This window comes from Oenanthe melanoleuca, chromosome 19, assembly GCF_029582105.1.
Source record: "Oenanthe melanoleuca isolate GR-GAL-2019-014 chromosome 19, OMel1.0, whole genome shotgun sequence".
Classification (NCBI taxonomy): Eukaryota; Metazoa; Chordata; class Aves; order Passeriformes; family Muscicapidae; genus Oenanthe; species Oenanthe melanoleuca.
Genome location: NC_079352.1, coordinates 6,960,737 through 6,984,701, shown reverse-complemented (window position 1 = coordinate 6,984,701; position 23,965 = coordinate 6,960,737). Strand labels below are relative to the sequence as shown.

The following is a 23,965-nucleotide window of genomic DNA, read 5'->3' as shown; positions in this document are numbered from 1 at the left end:
TCCAGCCCCCTTGAACAGATGCAGAGCCTGAGTCTGTGCATGAAGTGGGTGTTTTGGGGGGTCTGTGCTGGCACCCCCCAGCTCAGTGTCCCCCAGAGAGGCGTGGCACGGAGCAGGGCAGCTCTGGCAGATGTTGCTGCTGCATCCTGGAGCCTTGGGATCTGCAGCTGGAATAACTGGCTGGGTGGTGGAGCAGAGCCAGCCCCCTCCTGCTGTGCTGGGGGGTTTATGAGCCCTGGGAGGAAGCACTCGTTAAAGTCTGGGATTTGAGAGCGTGGTTAGCAGCCAAGCCCACAGTGTTGTGTAAGGGATGTGAGGGGCTGGCAGCCAGGGCTCCCTCAGCCTCAGGATTTCCAAAGTGTTGGAGCAGGGTTGTGTCCTGCTGATAAGGGAGCAGGAGGAAGAAACCCAGCAGGGAAAAGCAGCTTTAAATGATTTTTTTTTGTTTAAAGTAGCACTTGGAGGGTGGTGTTGGGTGCGTGGGGCAGCTTTCACCTGTGCCCACTGTGCCATGCCAGGAGAGCCAGGGATGGTGTTTTGTCATGGACACAGAAGGTTTTCCACTGTTAACAGCTTCCAGTCACCCTAGAGAAACCTGAAGCAGGGTTAGGACTGGCATTAGGAAGTTTGGATCGCTTCAACATGGGGATGTTCTGGTTTTTTTGCAGGAAAGAGGGAAGATGGGGGTGCAGGGGGAATGAGGAGAGACAGGGACATGGTGGGGAAGGGGATGCAGCACAGCAGGCAGGGCAACACCAGGGTTTGTCTGGGGGCTGGCTTGTAAATTATAGACAGACAAAATCAAGTTTAACAAAGCTTTAAATGCAGAAATGGGGTATCCCAGTGCAGGACCCTTTGCCAGGGGCTGGACCCCTCTTTGCCCCAGGCTGGGTGCTGCTGTGCACCTGCACGGGTTGATCTCAGTTTGGGGTTTGCTGTCCCCATTGCTGGGGTGCTGGGTGCTGCCAGTGCCACTGCCAGAGCTGCTCTGCTGCTGTCCTTGCAGTTGGTGACAAGGTGCCAGCAGACATCCGGATCATCGAAATCCGCTCCACCACCCTGCGGGTCGACCAGTCCATCCTCACAGGTGGGTGGGGGCTCCTGGAGCTCAGGCTGCTCCCTTCTGCTGCCTTCCTGGAGGCAAATTTTGGAGCTGATGCTGAGATAAGTGCTTTGCTGGGGTGGGAAAGCAAGGTTTAGATGATGCTTGGACCTTCCCAGGTGCTGGAAGTCACGGCACAGGTGAGATGTGTCTGGTGCTTGGGTGTCCTTCCTGCAGAACACAAAGCCTGGGGTTTCCTGTGTGACATCCCCACGGTGGGTGTTTGGATGGTTTGGTGGCACAGTGCTGCTCTAGGGTGCTGTGGGGTGTGTGATGCAGGCTGGGAACAGGGATGAGCTGGGGCTGGAGGGGGAACATGGGTGGTCCATCTCTCCCCTCTTGTCTTGGCAGGGGAGTCTGTGTCGGTGATCAAACATGCTGACCCCATCCCTGATCCCCGGGCTGTCAACCAGGACAAGAAGAACATGCTTTTCTCTGTAAGTCCCTTACCTGGCTCCACCTCTCCTGTGGCTTTCCAAAGTGCAGAGGCTGGTGGATGTGGGAGATCTCTGAGCAGAGAAAGGGAGTGCATGCATAAGACCTGAATCCATAAAAAGAGCCCCAAATCCATAAAAATAAGAACCTGCTTCATTTGGATTTCATTTAGGCTGTGGCACATAAGGCCTTTAAATACCTTGGGCAATCTCAGAGCACTTTTTTTCCATTAAGTAGGATGCATTATGGATGGGGAAGAAGTTTGTGGTTGAGCCTGGAGCTATTGCAAATTTGGGTTTCCTCCTTTTTCATGTTCTTCTCAGGCAGAAGTCAAGTCCTCAGGGGGTTACAACTCTCAGGAAGGGTTCTCCTGCTCCTTAGGGTGGTTTTATGTAAAAACCCAAGATGTCCCATTTTCCCTTTGACCAAGATCTCATGTTCTCCTTTCACAATGAGGAGCCCATTTCTCTGCTCAAACCAAGAGGTTTCATGTTGCAGCAATTATGTCATAATTACATCAAAGTGGACATGACTGGCATCACCACCAGTCCTTTATTAGCAAACTTTTCTAGCCTTTTTTCAATGTACTTCTTTCTGACAGCTCTGACTCCTTCCCTCACAGGCAGCTTCGCACAGTACTGATTCCTTTTCTTACAGGCAGCTCCACACAGCTCTGACTCCTTCTCTTCTCTCTGTCTGACTGGCTAAACCCCAACCTGTCCCTTGCCTGGCCACCTAACCCTGTCTGTCCCTCACACAGCATCTTTTTACCTTCTCTGTCCCTTGCATGACCATATGTCCCTTAGCTCCTCACAGCACAGCCAGCACACTCCATCCCAAACTGCAGCAGGCTCTGATACTGTGATACTGCCACTTATGGCCAGCTAGCCCTCTTGTATATACACCAAATACACACACACACACAGAGATGGAAGGATGGATAGATAGATATAGATATAGGTATATGTATAGATATATATATGCTACTCGGTATAACACACAATATACATATGTACGGATAGATATAAATATAGATATAGGTATAGATATAGATATATATAGATATAGATACAGATATGCTACTCTGTATAACACAATATAGATGCAGATACAGATATAGGTATAGATATATGTATAGATCTATCTATAGATATAGATCTATCTATAGATATAGATATAGATGTATGTATAGATATATCTATAGCTATTTATATATGCTACTCTGTATAACACACAATATACCTATATATAGAAATAGATATAGATTAGATAGATAGATAGATAGATAGATAGATAGATAGATAGATGTGCCACTCTGTATAAGACCCAAACTCACTGGGCAGGCACAGATGTGTCCACTCCTCAGTAGTGGGAGTAGGGTAAGGATTGCCTTCTGGACTGTCCCTTCAACCCCTCTTCCCCCAGTTTCATGCCCACATTCCCACTCTACTCTTTGCTCCCCTGCAGGGCACCAACATCGCAGCTGGCAGGGCCGTGGGGGTGGTCATTGCCACGGGGGTGTACACGGAGATCGGCAAGATCCGCAACCAGATGGTGGAGACGGAGCCGGAGAAAACACCGCTGCAGCAGAAGCTGGACGAGTTCAGCCAGCAGCTCTCCAAGGTGATCTTCCTGGTGTGCATCGCCGTGTGGGTCATCAACATCAGCCACTTCAGCGACCCGGTGCACGGCGGCTCCTGGTTCCGCGGCGCCATCTACTACTTCAAGACCTCGGTGGCGCTGGCGGTGGCCGCCATCCCCGAGGGGCTGCCCGCCGTCATCACCACCTGCCTGGCGCTGGGCACGCGCCGCATGGCCAGGAAGAACGCCATCGTCAGGAGCCTGCCCTCCGTGGAGACCCTGGGCTGCACCTCCGTCATCTGCTCCGACAAGACCGGCACCCTCACCACCAACCAGATGTCTGTCTGCAGGGTGAGTGCTGGGGCTGGCACAGGGTTCAGGGGAGTAAATTGGATCTTTGCTGGGGGGCCCTGGTGGTGCCAGTGCTGTAGGAGATGTGATGTGATGGTGGTCGGGGCAGACAGAGAGATCTCTATAAGCCAGGCCTTGAAACTCGTGGTTTATTGCACAGGGCGTGGGTAAAAAGGGCGCTGCAGGCTGGAGCAGGGCAGTGAGAGTTCTAAGGGGGTAGTGAGAGTTCTAAGAGGTAAGAGAGGGAAGTAAGAGAGTGATTTTCCCATTTACATTACAATAAATCTTCTATGTTGAATATTCTAATTTCCACTAACCAGTCTAATACAAGATACAAATCCTATAGCATTTACATACAGCCTATAAGAATCATTACATTACCATAATGTGTTATACTCTTAACCCTAAAAACTACTCTTTGGAGCCCTTCTGCCAAGCTAGCAGGGTCTTCCCTGACCTTTGGACCATTGTTCTTTCAAGAGGGGATTACTTTCAGCTGGCCATCCTATTGTCTTCTAGTTATTTAGCAACTAAGTTTTGATATCTCAAAGATGGCTTTCATTTCAATCTCGCTTATAGTTTCCATATTCTCAAAATCTCTCCTCTCCTCTCCTCTCCTCTCCTCTCCTCTCCTCTCCTCTCCTCTCCTCTCCTCTCCTCTCCTCTCCTCTCCTCTCCTCTCCTCTCCTCTCCTCTCCTCTCCTCTCCTCTCCTCTCCTCTCCTCTCCTCTCCTCTCCTCTCCTCTCCTCTCCTCTCCTCTCCTCTCCTCTCCTCTCCTCTCCTCTCCTCTCCTCTCCTCTCCTCTCCTCTCCTCTCCTCTCCTCTCCTCTCCTCTCCTCTCCTCTCCTCTCCTCTCCTCTCCTCTCCTCTCCTCTCCTCTCCTCTCCTCTCCTCTCCTCTCCTCTCCTCTCCTCTCCTCTCCTCTCCTCTCCCTTTTTAACATAAGCAATAAGAAATCCTGGACCATGCAAAATTACAAAGCCTGGACCCATGAAAAGCATTTCTGATGGGGGGAGCCCTGGTTTAATGAAGAGTTTACTGAAGAGTTTGAAGGCTCCTCATCTTCCAGAGAGTTTTGCTCCCACATGACTGGCCATGTGGAGAGGTGACTTGTTAGGAAAGCCTGGACCATCTGAGTACTTCTCAGTTTTCCCATTAATCCATGAGTGTCAGGAAAGCTTTTTACATGGCTTGGCATGTTGTTTTTATAGGAGAACCTTGGAAAATGTGTTTCTGTGGGAAAAAAAGGACCTGGCCAATGTCCCTCCTCTCTGACACGCAGACAGTGTGGTGGGAAGCTGGGACAGTGCTGCAAACTGGCCACGGGCTCTGGCCACTGGTTAGCTCAGCACAAACTGCAGAGGAGTGGAAATGTCTGGTGTTTCTGCCCTGTGGGTGATACAGAGCAGGGCTGGAGCAAAGTAGGGAACAATCTGCCCACGTCTCACAGGTCTCCATTTTCAGAGCCAGGCATGCACTGAAGCCAGGACAGGGTGACCCAGTGCTTGGGCTCTGCTGAGCTCTGCCCATGCAGGAGGAGGAATGACCATGCCTTCCAAACCATTTCCTACCAGAGGGTCTGCTCTTGGGACTTGGAAGGAAGGGACACCATCCCCTGCAGTGTGGCACAGCCAGGAGAGCCAGGCTGGTGACACTGAGGCAGGGAGGGGGACAAGAGTGGGACAGTGGCATACGAGAGTTTTGGCATCATCATTTGCAGAATGAACTCAGCAACTTTGAAAAAAAAAAAAAGGCAATTAAAAAGTCAAAGTGTCTTCCAGCCCATCTCCCCATAGCCCATTGCAGTATCTGTATATTCCCTTGGCTGGATGCTGGGAGAAGGGAGGCACAGGCAGGGCTGTTAATGTTTAATGGACAGGGATTCCCATGCTGACGTGGGCAGGACAGGGCTGCCCTGGGAGGGGCAGCTGGGTAAATATTTGTAGATTTGTATATTTATTTGTATATTTGTGCAATGTTTGTGCTGGGCAGCTCCTGGTGTGTCCAGGATGTGTTCCTATGCCAAACAGCCAGCTCAGCCACGGGGGTGAACAGCCAGAAAAACTATCAATAACCTGGGAAAATGTATTAATTGAGTGTGGTTTCATTAACTTGCCCATTAATTGTGTGAGTGCAGCTGCAGGGACTGCTGCTGAGCAGGGCCTGCTCAGTGTCTCACTGCTGGCTTCAGGTCTGTCAGCTCTGGGGTGACTCTTGAGAGGCTTCAGGAGTGATTTCAAACCCTCACTGGGTTTCAAAGCTGTGCCATGTCTCTGGGTCCCTCCCAATGCTGGGTGCTGTCTGAGCCAGCACAGCAGGACACATGGGGTCCCCAGAATGAGCCCCCCAAAAAGAGGTGCTTTGTGCTGTGTCCTCCCAGGATGGCTGAGACTTTTGCTCTGACCTGGAGTCCACCCAAGGTTACAGACACAAAGCCACTTAGTAAATCAGGGTAAACCTGTGGTTTGTGACACTGTGTGGCCACCTGGGGGTCTCTGAGGTCACCATCTCCCCCAGCCCAGGAACAGCCTCCTCCCAGCCATTAAATACCCATGGAGCTGGGAGCTGGGGAGGAAAGGTGATGCTGGAACCCTTTGGGAGAAGGGTGCACTCTTTCTCAGCATGCACTTACATTTCCTTCCAGCCTCCCTGTTTCATTAAAAACCCAAATCACTGGGGTGGCTTTAAAAGGTTCAGGGCAGGGAGAAGCCCTGGGGTGCTGCTGGGTGCTGGAGCTGCTGTTCTCTGTGCAGTACAAGGGGTTGGGCAGCCCCTCTCTGAGCCTGACTTGTCAGCAGCATTCCCACCTCCTGCTATTGCTCCTGATATTATTTATATTATTTTGGTGATGGAAACTTTACTTCTGCTCTTAACTGCTTAAGACACAGCTATTTCCTCTGGGCTGCTTCCACTGCCCACAAACCTGCCCACTTCTCAGCCTGGAAATCTGCCAGAACATCGACAGGCTCAGCGAGCTGGGCTCTTCAGCCTGGAGAGGAGAAGGCTCCAGGAAGAGCCTGGAGCCCCATCCAGTGCCCAAAGGGGCTCCAGGAGAGCTGGAGAGGGACTGGGGACAAGGGATGGAGGGACAGGACACAGGGAATGGCTTTAAGCTGAAGGAGGGGAGATTTAGATTAGATTTGAGGAAGGAATTCTCCCTAGTGAGGGTGGGGAATCCCTGGCACAGGCTGCCCAGGGAGGCTGTGGCTGCCCCTGGATCCCTGGAAGTGTTTAAGGACAGGCTGGATGGGGCTTGGAACAACTTGGGATAGTAGAATCTGTCCTTGCCCATGGCAGGGGGTGGGATGGGATGGGCTTTAAGGTCCCTTCCAGCCCAAACCATTCTGTGATCCTCTGATCACACCAAAACCCCCCAGCCTGCTCTGGCTGCCCCCATGCTCAGCCAGTCACACAGGCTGGGAGCAGCAGGAAATTTGATATAACCTCTGGTTGCTGTGGGTTAGGTAGCACCTTTTTTTAAAAGGCATGGAAAAATAGAGAGCTTGGAATGCTTTTTTTTTTTTTTTTTCTATTTCCCTTTTCCCTTTTTTAATAAGAAAGACGCTATTGTGAAAGCAATGATTGTTTTGTAGCCATGAGCATTTGAAAACAAACAGGCCCATATCAGGCAAAGCCATCAGTGGCTGGGGTGGGTGCTTTCAGCTTTTTTAATAAATGAGTCTGGCTGTTGTTTCAGGAGTCCATTTTCTGAAGAGGGCAGGAGATTTTGGCTCTCTGTAAGGCTGATGGTGTTGGATGTCTCAAAAAAAGATGATGGGTGCTTAGCTCTCAGAGGTTCCTTTTGATGTTGGCTCAGACTGGGTGTCTCACTGCAGGTTTTAGGTCTGTCATCTCTGGGGGGTTGTTACCAAAGGAAATAGGATGTGGTTTTGCTTTCTCTATTGAGTTTACACCTCTAGAGGACCTGGGACATCTCTTCTGTGGCTCTTCAGCTCCTTATTTTCTTCAAAGCCTTTCAGGGATGCTGATGGGCCCTGGGAAAGGAGCTGAGGGCATTAGCCCAATAAACAGGATATCTGCAAATAGCTGGGAAGCCATGGTGAGGTTGTTTTGGGCTCAGAATTACTCACACAGGAGATGTGTGCTTTGAACCTGCTCCTTTGATTTGCCTAAACCTGTAAAATGAGGGGGGTGAGAAAACCCCCAGGGGTGTCCTGGTGCTGGGATTGTGCTCCCCTGGACATGCCCTTTATTGCTTGGGCTGGCCCTGAGCTCCCACCTGGGGACACCTCCTGTGTGGGGGGCTCACACCTGCCCACCTGGCTGCACTGGTGAGGTGTCCTTGTATTATTAACAATAGTTATTAATAATAATAGCAAAGTAACCTCTCTTTGTCTCCAGAGGAAATGTGGAAGGCAGAGAAGTGGGTGGTAACCAGAGCTGTTGCATCTCTGGTGCTGAGTGATGCCTGCTGATTTCTCCAGCATCTGTTGCTTCCCTCTCCTGGGGAGCAACTCAAATAACCAGAGGAAAATAAACAGAGAAAAAACAATTATTTTGAAGCAGGTTGGAGTGGGACAGTTTTCCCTGCACCTGCTTTCTGGGGGCTCCTGCAGCTGAGGAGAGCAGCACTTCTCTGCAGCCAAATTAAATCATGGCTTCTCCCTGCAGCCAGGGAAATGCATTGGCCAAACCAAGTTTTATTTATTTATTTACTTATTTATTGTGCTGCTTTTTGGCTTCAGTGTGGGTCATAAATAAGGAGAAGCAGAAATGAGCATTTCTGAGCTGTCTCCTTGGCTGGGGCCAGGCTCTGCTCTTGTTCCCAGGGATGCTGCCCTCAAAGGTGGGATGTGCTGGGAGGGGTTATGGGGGGACTGGCAGAGCGTGGGGAGAGGAGAATTTTAATTTTATTTCAGAGTTTGAGGGATTTGTTTCATTATAGCAGCAAAAGAGAAACTGGAAGGATTTTGAAAGGCAAAAATGGAGTGTGGGGGGATTTTGTGGCTCACTGGGGTTTTATAGCTGAGCTGAGCTGTGATCCCAGTAAGGCACAGGGCTGGTGGGAAGGGGTATCAGGGGCAGCTGCTCAGATCCTGCCCTGCAGAGACTTTCCAGGCAGGAGTGAAACCTTCACCCAGCTCCTTCTCTGCTCCAAGGAAAGCACAGGCACCTGCTTAGGAACAGGCTCAGGGTCTCTCCTCTCCTAGGGAAGGAAAGGGCTGGAGGAGGCAATGAGAAAAAGGCAAAATGAGAAGGGCAGAGGGGAGCTGGGAGGATTTGGGGACAGCCAGGAGTGGTGTCTGAGCAGGGGCTGGCTGAGCCTGATGCCAGCAGGGCTGTGACTGGGACAGGACCAGCTGGTGGCTGTCCAGGGCTGTGCCATGAACCAGCTGCCTGATGCTGTGTGTGCACTCTCCTCCTGGCAGATGTTCATCATGGAGAAGGTGGAGGGCACCGAGTGCAGCCTGCACGAGTTCAGCATCACCGGCTCCACCTACGCCCCCGAGGGACAGATGTGAGTGAGCTCCCTGCCCTGCACAGGACACAGGGTGGCCCTGGGCTGGCAGCACTCTGGGGGAGCTGGGAGGGTGGGGCTCATGGCCGTGCTGGGGAGAAAGGAGGGGTTCTGTGCTGGTTTGCAGTCCTGTCCATGTTTTGGCCATGCAGGTGTTGGGTGGCTGTGCTGTGCTGTCCATGGGCACCAGGGCAGTTGTCCCACTGTCCCTCACACCCAGCTCCTGCCCACCTGGTTTGGGTGGTGCTCACCCTGGCTCTGCCTTTCCACTACTCAGCAAAAGGGGTTTCCACACACTCTGTCAGCAATCCCATAAAACAAACCCACCTGAGAACCAGAGATGACAAATGTAGGAATGGTGAGGAACAAGGCTCTTTGCAGTAGGTGTCTCTCCATATTTCTGGAGCCTGCACAGTTTGGGTGTTGGCTGGTGACTGCTGCCCCTGCCCTGAGCAGAATGCAAGGTGGGCAGCTTGTCCAGGAGCACCAGCAGTGGCCAAGGGGACTTGCAAAAGGCTGCAACCCCCCAAGGAAAGGCTCATCCCTGAGCCTGTGTCCAGCAGGGATGGCTCCCAAGGCTGGGGTGCCCAGGGCACCATCCTGCTGATGGCAGGGTGTGTCTCCAGGGCAGGGAGTGGAAGCTGGGGGCATTTCTCTGAAGTGTTATCACACACATGGGGTTTTGTGCTGCTGTATTTTTTTATTCCTCTTCCTTTGGAAGAAGGTGGTGGCCCCCAGTGTGCAGAGTGTGGGAAGAAGGCAGATGAGAAGCTCAGCTGGTGGTGGAAGCACTCTCTGCTCCCCTTTGCTTTGCTCAGTGATCCCAGACACATTTGTCAACATGGTCCCTTCTGCTCATCCATGGAGCAGCTGTAATTCATCTCACCCACAGACTTAATTTCATGAATATTTATAGAGCCAATTTGATCCTTGGCTAGGAATCTCCATTAAAAGCTGAGCCAAGTCATAAGCTGGTGTCAGTGAGTGCATTTCAATTAAAATTGAGGAGGACTGGGGGGCTGAACTTGTGTCTGCCAACCTCTGAAGCTCAGTGTCCCCTGTCCTCTGGGGACTGCTTTTAGGGCCACTCTGTTGGTCTGCAACAATTTGTGTTGCTCTTGAGTTTTGCTTTAGCCCTGTGCCTGTGCTGGGTTTGAAGAGGGGTGTGTGGGCTTGCTGAGGTGTCACAGAGAGACCCCCAGGGCTGGTGGCACTGGAATGCTTGTTTGCTTTAACCTGCCCTTGGCAGGGGGATACTTCATGCTGGACCCTGGCTTTGCTCTCACAGCCCCCAGCCAGCAGCAGCTTTCTGATGTTTTCCATGGGTCTCACCTGGTGCATGCAGGAACTGCTGGCATGGGGCTGTGACCTGCCATCCCTCCCCAGCAGCATCCAGGGATCCCATGCTGCAAAAGCCGTGCTTGCTGTGTCCACAGCTCCCTCCTGCCCCCTGTCCCTTCCTGTGAGCCCAGGGAGCAGGGCCAGGCAGCATCTCTGGGCAGGAGCAGTGCATGATCTCCCTTCCCACTCACAGCCCAGTGTGGCTCTGTCTCCTGCAGCAAACAGATTTTTCACATTTTCTTGGCTGCTCCGTGTTTTCCGCTCCCGAGCTGTAACAAGGGCTCCAAAATGTTCTTTCCATTGGGAACCAACAGTGGAATAAGCTGATCCTAGTAAATGCCTGACAAATTATTTTTCCAGCCAGCAGATGACTGGCTGGGTTTATACAGCTCTAACCTGCAGTTACCTCTGCTGGAACCAGGATAATTTTTTATTTCCTTCAAAACCACGGCTACCATTCCTGCCACCAGGCCAGGAGAAGCAGCTGGCTTGCCTGGAGTGTTCAGGGCTTCTCCTTTCCACAGCAAAGAGCTGCTATTTAGGAAGCAAAGATCACAGTTCACCACTAGCTTGGAAGCAGGCACAGCAGTTCAGCTGTTAAAGCTCTCTGCTGCTCCTAAATGCTCCCTTGGGTTCCCTATGGAGTGTGAAGCAGCATCACAGGGAGGAGAAAGGACTTGCTGTTGGTTGTTAACATGAATTTCTTTGCCCCTTTTCTGGTCCATCCCCTTCATCATCAGCCTGGGAGCAGCCCCTGCTTGCTCCTTTGCAGCCCCCCTTATTCTGGGTCACTTTCAGAATAGAATTGCCTCCTGTGCTATTTTATTTGCAATTTGGTCCTGCCCCACTTAATAATGTGAACCCAAGGATTCATTGGCAGCACTGGTGCCTTTTGCTTCCCCTTTTACAAGAGTGGTACCCAGGCTGTGCATGCCCCAGAAGGGATCTTCAGTGTGGGCTGTGCTGGAGGTGTGAGCTGTGTGGGGTTGTTTTTGGCAGCCTGAAGGACGAGCAGCCGGTGCAGTGCGGGCAGTACGACGGGCTGGTGGAGCTGGCCACCATCTGTGCCCTCTGCAATGACTCCTCGCTGGACTACAACGAGGTCTGGGGGCACCAGGGCCAGGGTGGGCTGGGGGGAGGCTCTTGGTGTGCTTCAGGGCAAGGCCAGTGGAGTTTGTCCCTTGGGATCCCTTCCCTGGCCTCAGCTCATCCCTGGGGGACGCTCTGGGGTGGTGGGTGACACCATCCTGGGTGGCAGCAGCACACAGAGGATGTGCTCTAAAGCTTAAGCCCTTTTGTTCTGCCCTCTAGTCAAAAAAAGTCTATGAGAAGGTGGGGGAAGCCACTGAAACAGCCCTGACGTGCCTGGTGGAGAAGATGAACGTCTTCAACACAGACCTCAGCAAACTCTCCAAGGTGGAGAGAGCCAATGCCTGCAATTCAGTGAGTGGGGAGAAGCATCTGTGGGCTACAGCACTGGGGATGGGAGGAGAGGAGGGATTTGGGATGTCTGATATTTGGGCAATAAACACCTGCAGTGATCTGAGGGACTGATTTGGCACAGGGATGTGATTTCCAGATTCTCATGGTGAGCAGTTTGTGGAACAATGGCCCTGGGGGGCTCATGCCAGGGCCTTGAGGACCAACCTCCGTGGGGCTTTGGAGCAGGTGATTCCTGAGGCTCCAACTCAGTCCAGGCCCTGCTCAGGCAGGAGAGACCCTCTGAGTGATAGCCCAAGCTCTGGCTGCTGGTGAGGAAGTTTGGAGTTATCTTTAGGAGCCCAGTTTGCACTGAGCAGCCACCCTCCAGCATCAACCAAACCCTGTTCCCCAGAGCCTTGCCTGCCCCATGGACACTGCTCCTTGGAAACATCTATTTTGACATGAAATGTGCTGGCTATTTCCCTACTCCAGTGTCTCCCTGTCCTCCTGGGTGAAAATACTCTTTATTTTGAGTCTGTATTTCCTCCACTTTAGATCTTACAATGTCATGACTTGCCCTAAGGGCTCTCTGTTCTAACTTTTTTCCCCAGATAGGTCTGTGCAGGTTGTAATAAATCTCCTGACTCCTTTCTGATACAGAAAGCTTACAAGCTTTTAGCCTGTCCCATCCTCCCTGGCTCCTGTGGCTTCTCCTCCCATCCTGGGGCTCAGCAGGGTTGCCAGCCAAGGCAGAGAGCCCCAGTGCCCCTGGCATGTCCTGGCTCAGCCCAGTGCTGTTCCTGCAGGTGATCAAGCAGCTGATGAGGAAGGAATGCACGCTGGAGTTCTCCCGGGACCGCAAGTCCATGTCTGTGTACTGCACTCCCACCGGGGCTGGCAACAACTCTGCTGGCAGCAAGATGTTTGTCAAGGTAGGGACAAAGCACCTGCAGGCTCCATCCCACCCCTGCACACCAGCAGAGTCTGACCCGTGCTGCACAGGGCAGTGATGGTGCTCTGCAGCTCCTCTCACACTCTACCTGCCTGGGCATCCAGGAGCCAGCTGGTGGGGTCAGGGAGGAGGTGAGGCTTTGCCATATTGCTTAGGGAAAAAAGGGAGTGAGATGATTTAGAAGAGGGAAAAGGTGCTGGTGCTGGGGCAGGGGAGAGCTGCCCTCGTGCAGAATTTGGGCACTTCACTTTATTAAAGGCTTGGACCCTCCAGATGCCAGTGATGCCCAAAGGATGATGTCCAGTTTTCCACTGTAACCAGAAATAAAATAGTGTTTCAGAGGGCATTTTCTTCCCAAGAGAAGAGATGCGGTGGAATTTCTCCCCGCTGACTCTGAGAAGATTTGGATATTGTTGTTCCCACTGGGACATTATCTGCCCTCCAGGTCAGCCTGGGACCCTCTGAAGCCTCTGGATCTGTGGCCCTGGGCAAGCTTTTTAAGAGGTGCAATAGAAGGATTGCAAGATTTATATTAAAGAGTAATGTCAGGGTCCTTTGTAAGGTCAGAAGGGGTGAGAGGCTGGGATGCTGAAGGACATATTTTCCTGAATTGCAAAGGTATCACAAGCATCCGCTGAGCATCCCACATTTTTTCCTGCACAGATTTACAGCCCTCACCCCTGCAGCTCGGAGCAGGGATCTGTGGGGTGGGTTTTGCAGGGGTCAGCTGGCTCTGCAGCAGATCCGGTGCGGGGTGTGCTCGGTCAGAGGCTGCCACCTAGTGCCCTGAGCCACAGGGCTGGGATGAGTGCTGGAACTGGGGGAGCTTTCCTCTGCCTTTGCCCTGGCATCCCGCAGCTCCTCCACCTTCCCCAGGGCGCCCCGGAGAGCGTCATCGAGCGCTGCAGCCACGTGCGCGTGGGCACGGCCAAGGTGCCGCTGACGGCGCCGGTGCGGGACAGGATCCTGGCGCGGGTCCGCGACTGGGGCACGGGCATGGACACGCTGCGCTGCCTGGCGCTGGCCACGCACGACGCGCCCGCCCGCAGGGACAGCATGCAGCTGCACGACTCGGCCGCCTTCGTGCGCTACGAGGTACGGCCGCGCCGCCCTCCTGCTCCCGCAGCCCCCACGCTGTCCCAGCAGGGGCAGTGCGACGGCTGAAGGACAGCCAGCCCCATCTCCTAGCGTGTTTTCCTGCGGAGTGACTGCTGAGAGGGCTTTGGGAGGGATGGGGAGGAGGGGAGCGAAGAGAAAACGTGAGGAGGAGTAGAGGGGATGGGAGCATCCCGATGGATTTGGGCTGTAGGGTGCATCCATGAGGCAATTGATAGAAAATCTCTTGAAAGTTTCTTCCCAGGGCAATCCCAGGGTGGTGGGCAGTGGACCCCAGTGGTGGTGGTGGGCTGAAGGACAACCAGCTCCATCTCCTAGCGTGTTTTCCTGCGGAGTGACTGCTGAGAGGGCTTTGGGAGGGATGGGGAGGAGGGGAGCGAAGAGAAAATGTGAGGAGGAGTAGAGGGGATGGGAGCATCCCGATGGATTGAGTGCATCCATGGGGCAATTGATAGAAAATCTCTTGGAATTTTCTTCCCAGGGTGGTGGGCAGTGGATAACCCCAGTGGTGGTGGTGGGCTGAAGGATAACCAGCCCCATCTCCTAGTGTGGTTTTCCTGTGGAGTGACTGCTGAGAGGGCTTTGGGGACCACTGTGAGGGATGGGGAGCAGAGCAAAGAGAAAACGTGAGGAGGAGCAGAGGGGATGGGAGCATCCCGATGGATTGGGACTGTAGAGTGCATCCGTGGGGCAATTGATAGAAAATCTCTTGAAAGTTTCTTCCCAGGGCAATCCCAGGGTGGTGGGCAGTGGACCCCAGTGGTGGTGGTGGGCTGAAGGACAGCCAGCCCCATCTCCTAGCGTGTTTTCCTGCGGAGAGACTGCTGAGAGGGCTTTGGGAGGGATGGGGAGGAGGGGAGCGAAGAGAAAACGTGAGGAGGAGTAGAGGGGGTGGGAGCATCCTGTTGGATTGAGTGCATCCATGGGGCAATTGATAGAAAATCTCTTGGAAGTTTCTTCCCAGGGTGGTGGGCAGTGGATAACCCCAGTGGTGGTGGTGGGCTGAAGGACAACCAGCCCCATCTCCTGGTGTGGTTTTCCTGTGGAGTGACTGCTGAGAGGGCTTTGGGGACCACTGTGAGGGATGGGGAGCAGAGCAAAGAGAAAATGTGTGAAGAGGAGTAGAGGGGATGGGAGCATCCCGATGGATTTGGGCTGTAGAGTGCATCCATGGGGCAGTTAGCAGGAAACCTCTTAAAAATTTCTTCCCAGGGGAAATCTCAGGGTGGTGGGCAGTGTAATGGCTGAAGGATAACCAATCTCATCTCCTAGTGTGTTTTCCTGTGGAGTGACTGCTGAGAGGGCTTTGTGAGGGATGGGGAGGAGGGGAGTGAAGAGAAAACGGGTGAGGAGGAGCAGAAGGGATGGAAGCGTCCCGATGGATTGGTTGCATCCATGGGACAGTGAGTAGGAAACCTCTTAAAAAATTTCTTCCCAGGAGAAATCTCAGGGTGGTGGGCATTGGATAACCCCACTTTGGTGGGGTGGTGGTGGTGGGCTGAAGGATAACCAGCCCAATCTCCTAGCTTGTTTTCCTGTGGAGTGACTGCTGAGAGGGCTTTGTGAGGGATGGGGAGGAGGGAAGTGAAGAGAAAATGGGTGAGGAGGAGCAGAAGGGATGGGAGCATCCCGATGGATTTGGGCTGTAGGGTGCATCCATGGGGCAGTTGTTAGGAAACCTCTTGGAAGGGGAAATCCCAGGGTGGTTTCACAGCAGGGGGATGTGGATGCACCCCAGGGGGTTACATGTGGGCCTGGGGTGCGCTCCTCCCTCCCAGAACAACCTGACCTTCGTGGGCTGCGTGGGGATGCTGGACCCTCCGCGCAAGGAGGTGACGTCGTCCATCGAGATGTGCCGCAAGGCCGGCATCCGCGTCATCATGATCACGGGCGACAACAAGGGCACGGCGGTGGCCATCTGCCGCCGCATCGGCATCTTCTCGGAGGGCGAGGACGTGCGCGCCAAGGCCTACACGGGCCGGGAGTTCGACGAGCTGAGCCCCGAGGAGCAGCGCCGGGCGTGCCGCCAGGCCCGCTGCTTCGCCCGCGTGGAGCCGGCGCACAAGTCGCGCATCGTGGAGTACCTGCAGTCCTTCAACGAGATCACGGCCATGGTGAGCCCTGCCACCCGCTGGGCCTCCTCCCTGTGAGGAACACGGTGCGCTGTTTTGGGAGAATTAAAAGGTTTAATAAAAGGACAGTAGGGAGACATACATAAAGCAAAGGGTTAAAACGGTTGGGTGCTTGGCATGCTGCTGAGAGCACACCGCTGCTTCCACAGCATCCCTTTAAATACATTTTACAAGCCATCCATTTGTTACATATTCATAAACCTTCATGCATGGTCAACTGTTTCTGGGAACTGTTTAGCATGGCCACTCCTTGGGTCTGCCTTTTTAGAGCATGCGTGTTTCTTGGCTTGTGGTTTTATTCTTCTCCTTATCCCTTTTAATTTGGGTGGTGGTCCAGTAAGTGTGTGTTGATAATTGTCTTGTCAGCTGCAGAGGTCCCCATCACATGTTCACATTGACTAAGCAGGTAGTTTAAGCATGCTATCTCTAAAAAAAACTAACAGCTTGGGTAACTTTTGCTATTACCCAAGACTATATCTATGTAGAAATGCTATTTTAACATTATACATATAGCATTTTTCCAATACTTGCGAAGAGCCAACAACATTTCATGCTTTGATAACACCCCCCCCGCTGCACCCCTGACACCCAGCCTGGCTTTGGCAGACGGGCGACGGCGTCAACGACGCCCCGGCGCTGAAGAAGGCGGAGATCGGCATCGCCATGGGGTCGGGCACGGCTGTGGCCAAGTCAGCTGCTGAGATGGTGCTGTCTGATGACAACTTCTCCACCATCGTGTCGGCCGTGGAGGAGGGCAGAGCCATCTACAGCAACATGAAGCAGTTCATCCGCTATCTCATCTCCTCCAACGTCGGCGAGGTCGTTTGGTGAGAGCCTCCCGCGCGGGCACCGTGGCAGGAGCAGCACTGGGGGACATCCCCTGGGACAGGTGACATGCAGTCAGCATGGAGTGCCCAAGCTGGTAATCCCAGGCACCATGTCTCATTCCCTAGGGGCAAGGATTTTTTTTTGTATTTTTTTTGTAGTTTTGCAATCCTGCCACCCTGCAGGACCTGTTCTGTCAAAGTGTTGCCTATTTTAACCCATGCAAGTGGCAGATCTGGGTGCAGATATTTGTGCACAGGCTGTTGTCACCCAGTCCCAGCTATCCCTGCCCCTGCCCATCCTTCCCAGTCCTCAGCAACATCAGCACAACCTTGGGATCTCTTGGGCATCCTTTGTCCTTGCATTTCAGCATGGGGCCATGAGGACATCAGTAGTTAGGTTACAACTGCCAAGCAAATTTTAATAGCAACAGGAACAAATTTCAGCTGCAAAATTCAGTGCTGGGCTTCAGGTTCTTTAGCAGGGGCTGTGGGTTCATCTGCAGGACTCTGGGTGAATATTCAGTTTGGGGCTTTGGATCCAGGTGCTCTCTCCCCCTTGCATGACATAGAACCTTGGCTCTCAGAGTTTGTTTAATTTTGTATCTCTTGTTTTTTTTTCCCTGCAGTATCTTCCTGACAGCCATCCTGGGCTTGCCTGAGGCCCTCATCCCAGTGCAGCTGCTGTGGGTGAACCTGGTGACAGATGGGCTGCCAGCCACTGCCCTGGGCTTCAACCCCCCCGACCTGGACATCATGGACAAGCAGCCCCGCAACCCCAAGGAGCCCCTCATCAGTGGCTGGCTCTTCTTCCGCTACCTGGCTGTGGGAGGTGAGTGCTGCAGGGGCAGGGGCTGTGTGAGGGTGTGCTGGGCTGTCCTGGGGCAGGACACTCACTGTGCTGGGGTAAGGGGCTGTCAGGGTGTGCTGGGCTGTCCTGGGGCAGGGCACTCACTGTGCTGGGGTAAGGGGCTGTCAGGGTGTGCTGGGCTGTCCTGGGGCAGGGCACTCTGTGCTGGGGTAAGGGCTCTGTTAGGGTGTCCTGGGCTGTCCTGGGGCAGGACACGCTGGTATTGGGGTAAGGGGCTCTGTCAGGGTGTCCTGGGCTGTCCTGGGGCAGGACACTCTCTGTGCTGGGGTAAGGGGCTCTGTTAGGGTGTCCTGGGCAGTCCTGGGGCAGGACACTCTCTGTGCTGGGGCAGGGGCTCTATTAGGGTGTCCTGGGCTGTCCTGGGGCAGGACACTCACTGTGCTGGGGCAGGGGCTCTGTTAGGGTGTCCTGGGCTGTCCTGGGGCAGGACACTCACTGTGCTGGGGTAAGGGGCTCTGTTAGGGTGTGCTGGGCTGTCCTGGGGCAGGACACTCTGTGCTGGGGCTCTGTTAGGGTGTCCTGGGCTGTCCTGGGGCAGGACACTCTCTGTGCTGGGGTAAGGGGCTCTGTTAGGGTGTGCTGGGCTGTCCTGGGGCAGGACACTCCGTGCTGGGGTAAGGGTTTCTCTCTCTCTCAGTGTACGTGGGCCTGGCCACCGTGGGCGCAGCGACCTGGTGGTTCCTGTACGACCCCGAGGGACCACAGGTCTCCTTCCATCAGCTGGTGAGTCAGGAGCAGGCTGGCAGCTGGGGCAGATGGGGGAGGGCATGCCTTCGTGTGGTGGGGTCTTTCATCTACCTTTCCTCTGTGTTGGTTGTAGCATTCCCAAATTGGAGAAGACAGTAATTTAAAACAGAAGCAAATTCTCTCTCTCAGGCTGTTTCCAGCCTTGCTTCTGCCAGCCACCTGCATGGCAGTGAAAGTTTCAGATTCAGAGAAGCTGAAAGCAGCTTCTGTGCCTCATCCCATATTGGAAGGGATCTGTTCTCACCTTACATTGCTGTAGCTAATGTGAAAACTGCAGGGTAGGGGGAAAGCAGTTGCTGTCACATCCCAATGGCATGTGCAATGCAAGATGGATTTCTGATGGAGCCACTTGTTCTTAAACTCCTTCCTAACTGCACCTGAGGGCCTCAAAGCCACTGTCCAGCCTCACCCTAAAGCCCAGCCCCAGCAGAAGCTGGGTCACTGTGGGCAGTTTATTGGTTGCTCTGAACTGGATATTTAACAGCAGCCCAGTTCATCGCATGGCCCCCAACCAGTCGACTCTTCCTGCTCTCTCCTGCCTTTCCTGCTGCTCTGCCATGTATTTACCAGCAGTTTCCTGTGCTGACAGAGGAACTTCATGAGGTGCACTGAGGACAACCCCATCTTTGAAGGAATTGACTGTGAGATCTTCGAGTCGCGATACCCGACGACGATGGCTCTGTCTGTGCTGGTGACAATCGAAATGTGCAATGCTCTCAACAGGTGTGCTGGCCATTGGGCTGCTCTCTTTGCTCTGTGCATGACTGGTTTTGTGCAGGGGCTCTTGGAGCATTGGTGGGTGGGCTGAGGGCTTTGCTTTGGCTCAGCAGAGCCCTTCAGAGCATCCTCACAGGGGACCTCTGGGTTTTCCATGGAGAAACTCCTCCAAGGCAGTGTGCTGTGGCTGAGAGCAGTGAAGGAGGGACTGGGTCTGCATTCATTAGTGATTTGGTCATTAATGACCAGCTCTAATCCATGCATTGCTGGTTGTATTGGGCATCCACATCCAGTTTGCAGCAAAGCCTGGAGATGAACTGGAAAAGAAAGGATATAGCACATGGCCTTGCACGTTGCAGGGAAATGAAGTTCCCAGCATGGGCAGGTGCAGGGAGGTTTCTGGAGCTAACACTGTCCCCTCACTTCCACAGTGTCTCTGAGAACCAGTCCCTGCTGCGGATGCCACCGTGGCTCAACATCTGGCTGCTGGGGGCCATCATCATGTCCATGGCTCTGCACTTCCTCATCCTCTATGTCAAGCCCATGCCTGTGAGTGCCCTCTGCCACGTCCCTGTGCCTTCTGTGGACAAGGACACCCCTGGAGCAATCTTTGGGTCTGGAAACCTCTGGGATGGTTGTTTCCAGAGTCATTGTGCCCCATGAGCCAGGAGTCAGAAATTCTCCCTATGGGCAATGCAGAGGCTCTAGATATGTCCAGAAGGTGCTTCAGCCCTTTAGGAGTTGTCTCCTTCCTTTGCAGGGTTGGGGATGCCTTGGTTGATGCCCAAAGGTGCTTAGGATGAAGTGTGTTTCTGTTCAGGTTAAATTGTCCCTTGTCACCTGCCAAGCACCTGTGAGCACATAAACACAGTCCTACCTTGTGCCTCACTTTCCCCATTTGCAGGAGAGGTGAAGAATGTATTTTTTTATTCATCTTGGCCAAGAGCCACCTTGGATCATGACAGACCTTGAAGAAATCCTCCTGTTTGGGCTGTCTGGATCCTCCCTCTTTATACCTGGAACGACCCTCTCTCAGCCTTTGCCATACAACAATGTGATCCTTAAAACAACAGGATATCCCACCTGCTTCCCTACTGACACGTGCAACCCTTTCCTCCCTGCAGCTCATCTTCCAGGTGACCCCCCTGAGCTGGCCACAGTGGGTGGTAGTGATGAAGATCTCCCTGCCTGTGATCCTGCTGGATGAAGGACTCAAGTACCTTTCCCGCAACCACCTGGATGGTGAGCATGGTCTGCACCCCCTGCCTGGGGGTGCCTCCTTTGTGGGGCACCTTCCTGGTGGCTTTGTGGACCCCTCACTCACCTCCTCTGCTCGTGTGATGTCTGCACCTGCATGTTCACCCACCTTTTTCTCCTGCTCCCTTCCTGGTGCCACGCCTGGCAGAGCAGTGGGTAGTTACATGTGCTTAAAGTGCTCCTTTTGGAGCTGGGGGATTGCATAAATCTGCCACAGGTTATTAATTCAACTCCTCTTGAACCTCCAGGACCTGGATCCCTTTGCTTATAAAGCAAAACAAATCAAATACTGATTTGTAGCAGGGGCCCTTTCTTCTTCCCTCTCAGATTTCCACCCATCTCTGCCCATCCTTATTTTGTGCTGGCTATGCTGAGATCAACTGAACACCTTATAAACTGGTTTTAAAGGGGTTTCCCTTGGCCAGCACCTCTGAGGATGCAGCCCTTGGCACGACCAGAGGAGAAGCAGCTCCTGTGACACTGGAGCAGCAGTTCCTGTGTGCTCCTGGCTCCATGCTGTAAATCACAGCATGTCTTTGGGCAGCCCTCCAAAGAGATGATATCATCTTTTCTTTCATGTCTTGCAAAAGGAGTTGCTGTGGGGGATATCTCAGCACTGAGTTAAGCCTGTGGGTTTTCTCAGTGCTGGCTGCAGGCTCAGGGCTGCTGAGCAGGGTTGTGCTGCCACAGGGGTAGAAAACAGGATTTATTCTTTTTTTTGGGGGGTGAGCTTGCCCTGACAGTGATAGCAGAGGGAAGAAGGGCAGGAAAGGCTCTGTCCTTGCTCAGGGGAGCTCTGGGGGCAGATGGACAATCTGAGTGTGAGGACTGGATGTCCCTCCCCACCATCACCTTGCTCAAACCATCTTTTCACCCCTTAGGCACCTGTGTCATGGCAAACCCTTCTTTTTTCCCTTCACCCTGTAATAACAACCCAGAAAAATCTGTGCAAAGCCACTCTAGCCTTTCCAGGCAGGTCTGGCTAGCCCTGTCAAGGAGGGCTTTGAGGCATTGTAACAGCTGCATTTGGTTTCTCATGGAGAGCTTTGCAATTACCTGAAAATTTGGGATGTGAATGTATTGCAGGCAGGAAATGATCATGACCAGATCTCCCTCCCCATCAGTGTGTCCCAGTGTGCAGGTGGTGCTCATGTCAGCCTTTCTTCCTGTGTTGAGCTGAGGCAGAAACTCAGCAATTGCTCAGAGAAATAGAGGTGCAGAGCCCCTGTTTTTACCAACCAGGTAGAAATTGTTTCTAGCCTGTTTTTATTGAATTGTTTCATCTCTCATCAGACACCCAGGTCTTTTTTATCCCATGATTATGAGTCTGTAGCAACAATTCTGCAGCGTGGCACTGGGCTGGGGTGTAGGAGAGCTGGTTAATGTTGCATCCCATGCATGCCCTTGGTCTTCACTTCACCATCTGTGGTCTGGGGCTGAGTCTGTCTTTCTCCCACACTTTGTATTTCCCTATAATATCTCAGCACTGTTGGAGGAAGGGCTTTTCTTTGGCTCTGCCTGCACAGCTCCAAGCACAGTGAGGTTTCTGGAAGGCACACAGCCCTCTCAAGTGCCACCATAGCAGCTCAGTTTTCTCCTCCCATGGCATTCCCAATGTTTCAGGTCCTCTGAGGGACACAGTCACAATGCTGCTGATGCTCATGGGTGTCTCTGTCTCTTGGATCCAGGGTTTCCCATGCAGCTCTTCTATCACGGCTGGGAGGCAAAATCACCACTCTTAAATCATCACACTTGAAAGAAGTAATTGAAACCTTCACCTTCCTGATTCCTCTGGCCTTTGAAAAGCAAAAGAAAAAAAGCTCCAAAAGCCACTTTTATGTGTGGTCTTGTGATTTTTTTGCCAGGCATTCTCAGGACAGTAAGACCCAAGTGGAGTGGAGAGAACGAGTTGAATACCTGCAAGACTCCAGAGCAAGGGCTGGCTCCAGAGCAAGGGTTGGCTTCCTTATGTGTCTCATCCCTGAATGCTCCATCCCTGTGCTTCCTGCAGGGTCCTGCTTGTGTGTGCTGGGATCTGCCTGGAATGTCTGGGTGGACGTGGCTCAGATATGGAGCAGAGATACAATAATAGAGCCAGGGGACTCTACCCAGACAGGATCTCCTTTCCCACAGTGGTTTCTGTGTTTTGCTTCAAAATAAGGCCCAGCAAGGCTGTGAAGTAGCTCTTTGATGGCAGTTTTGGCCAGGGGCCAGGCTAGCACTTGAGGACAGTGCTTGGGGATGGTCTCAGCAAGGGACATTCCAAGGGATGGCCAAGGGTGTTCAGCTGTATAGCTGTGAGTTCTGCTGATTCAGGTTTTGCATGTAAAATTTTCTCCTTGTATGAGATTTAGGTAAGCTGTGTTTCATTACACACTGGATTTTTCTTGTCCTTGAAATAGCAGAAAGCTGAGACTCTTCAGTTCTCACTGTGGTCTCAGTGCCTTACATTCCTCTCCCCATCACCCTGCTCACATCCAGCCTTTCATCTCACATGCTTTGCATATCTGGCTGTCTTCATTCCTCTCTGGCCCCTCTGAAGCTTCTACTGTCTCAGTTTTGGGAAGTGATGTGAATGTGAGAGTGAGAGAATGTGCATGGCTGAGGTTGGCTTTGTGTGAGCTGCAGATGTTCTGGTCAGGAGCATGGAGATGTTCTCAGGGGTCTGTCACACACTGCCAGGCTCACAAGGGCTCACCACCCCCAGGGATCTCTTGCTGTAGTATCTTTAATATTTTCCATGCTCTGTGCATTCAAGTGTTTGTTCTTTCCCAATCCTGTGGCATGCAGGTTTCCAGGCATCTGTGCCAAGGCCTTGCAGAAGTCTCTTTGTCTCTTTTCTGAGTGTTTCTCAAGAAGTACCAAATCTGGGGAGGACACTGAGATAACCCCAGTGCTCATGTTCCTCTGTGCACCATCAGCCCACTGCTGAGGCCACCCTGCTGCACTGTCCCTGCACCTGCTCATGTTCACCATCTCAGGGCAAACCCTTGCAGGTGTTGGAGTTCCTGCTGTGCAGGGGCAGAATCACAAAGCAGATGTTTTCTGCAGCACAACTCCATGCCTGTCCTGACAGGCAGGGCTGCTGAAAATCAGGAGTTTGGATGCACAGGAGTTGACTTGGTGTCTTTTGTGGCAGATTAGCATTTAGGCAGCTGCTTGTCCTTGTCCCCAGGGTCATTTTGCAGGAGGTGTAAGATGATGGCCACCCCACCCTGTTCCTGTCCCCACAGGGTCCCTGTTCCCTGTCCCATGGGCAGCACAGTGCCCTGCAGTCTCTGCCACTGCAGCTGATGTGCAGGTGAGGTTCTCCCTTGCGTGAACATCTCCACCAAGGGAGCTCTGGCCACTTCTGTGCAAAGCTGGCATCAGCTTTAGGCTTCAGCATCCTCCCAGAGGAGAGTGCCTGGCAGAGGTGGCAGTGCAGTGACAAGTGCATCACACTCCCTGCCAGGGGCAGATGGAGCTCTGCATCTGAGACAGCCCAAAATTTGCAGGGACCAGCATCTCCATGTCCCAGCACAAAAAACCCTCCAGCATACAGCAAAAAGGGGCTGTTAAACCCCCATTTCCCCCATGCACCTGCACCTGGGTATGAGGGAACCCCCAGGAGCACAGGGGTGCTGCAGCTGCCCCT

General features: G+C 53.0%; 1 protein-coding gene across 2 annotated transcripts in view; it reads left to right on the top strand.

Moving 5' to 3' along the window:
- ATP2A3 (ATPase sarcoplasmic/endoplasmic reticulum Ca2+ transporting 3) overlaps nucleotides 1-23,965 on the top strand; it is a 53,520-nt gene that overhangs the window by 22,502 nt on the left and 7,053 nt on the right. Inside the window, exons 6-21 of one of the 2 annotated variants that reach the window (XM_056506649.1) lie at nucleotides 1,007-1,087; nucleotides 1,454-1,539; nucleotides 3,005-3,469; nucleotides 8,861-8,949; nucleotides 11,290-11,392; nucleotides 11,602-11,733; nucleotides 12,519-12,644; nucleotides 13,541-13,759; nucleotides 15,559-15,894; nucleotides 16,519-16,739; nucleotides 17,366-17,568; nucleotides 18,245-18,330; nucleotides 18,944-19,077; nucleotides 19,503-19,620; nucleotides 20,196-20,313; nucleotides 22,194-22,284. In XM_056506649.1, coding sequence (XP_056362624.1) covers nucleotides 1,007-1,087; nucleotides 1,454-1,539; nucleotides 3,005-3,469; nucleotides 8,861-8,949; nucleotides 11,290-11,392; nucleotides 11,602-11,733; nucleotides 12,519-12,644; nucleotides 13,541-13,759; nucleotides 15,559-15,894; nucleotides 16,519-16,739; nucleotides 17,366-17,568; nucleotides 18,245-18,330; nucleotides 18,944-19,077; nucleotides 19,503-19,620; nucleotides 20,196-20,313; nucleotides 22,194-22,284 — 2,608 coding nt within the window. The remainder of the gene's footprint in view (nucleotides 1-1,006; nucleotides 1,088-1,453; nucleotides 1,540-3,004; nucleotides 3,470-8,860; nucleotides 8,950-11,289; nucleotides 11,393-11,601; nucleotides 11,734-12,518; nucleotides 12,645-13,540; nucleotides 13,760-15,558; nucleotides 15,895-16,518; nucleotides 16,740-17,365; nucleotides 17,569-18,244; nucleotides 18,331-18,943; nucleotides 19,078-19,502; nucleotides 19,621-20,195; nucleotides 20,314-22,193; nucleotides 22,285-23,965) is intronic. The other variant, XM_056506650.1, reaches the window with a different exon arrangement.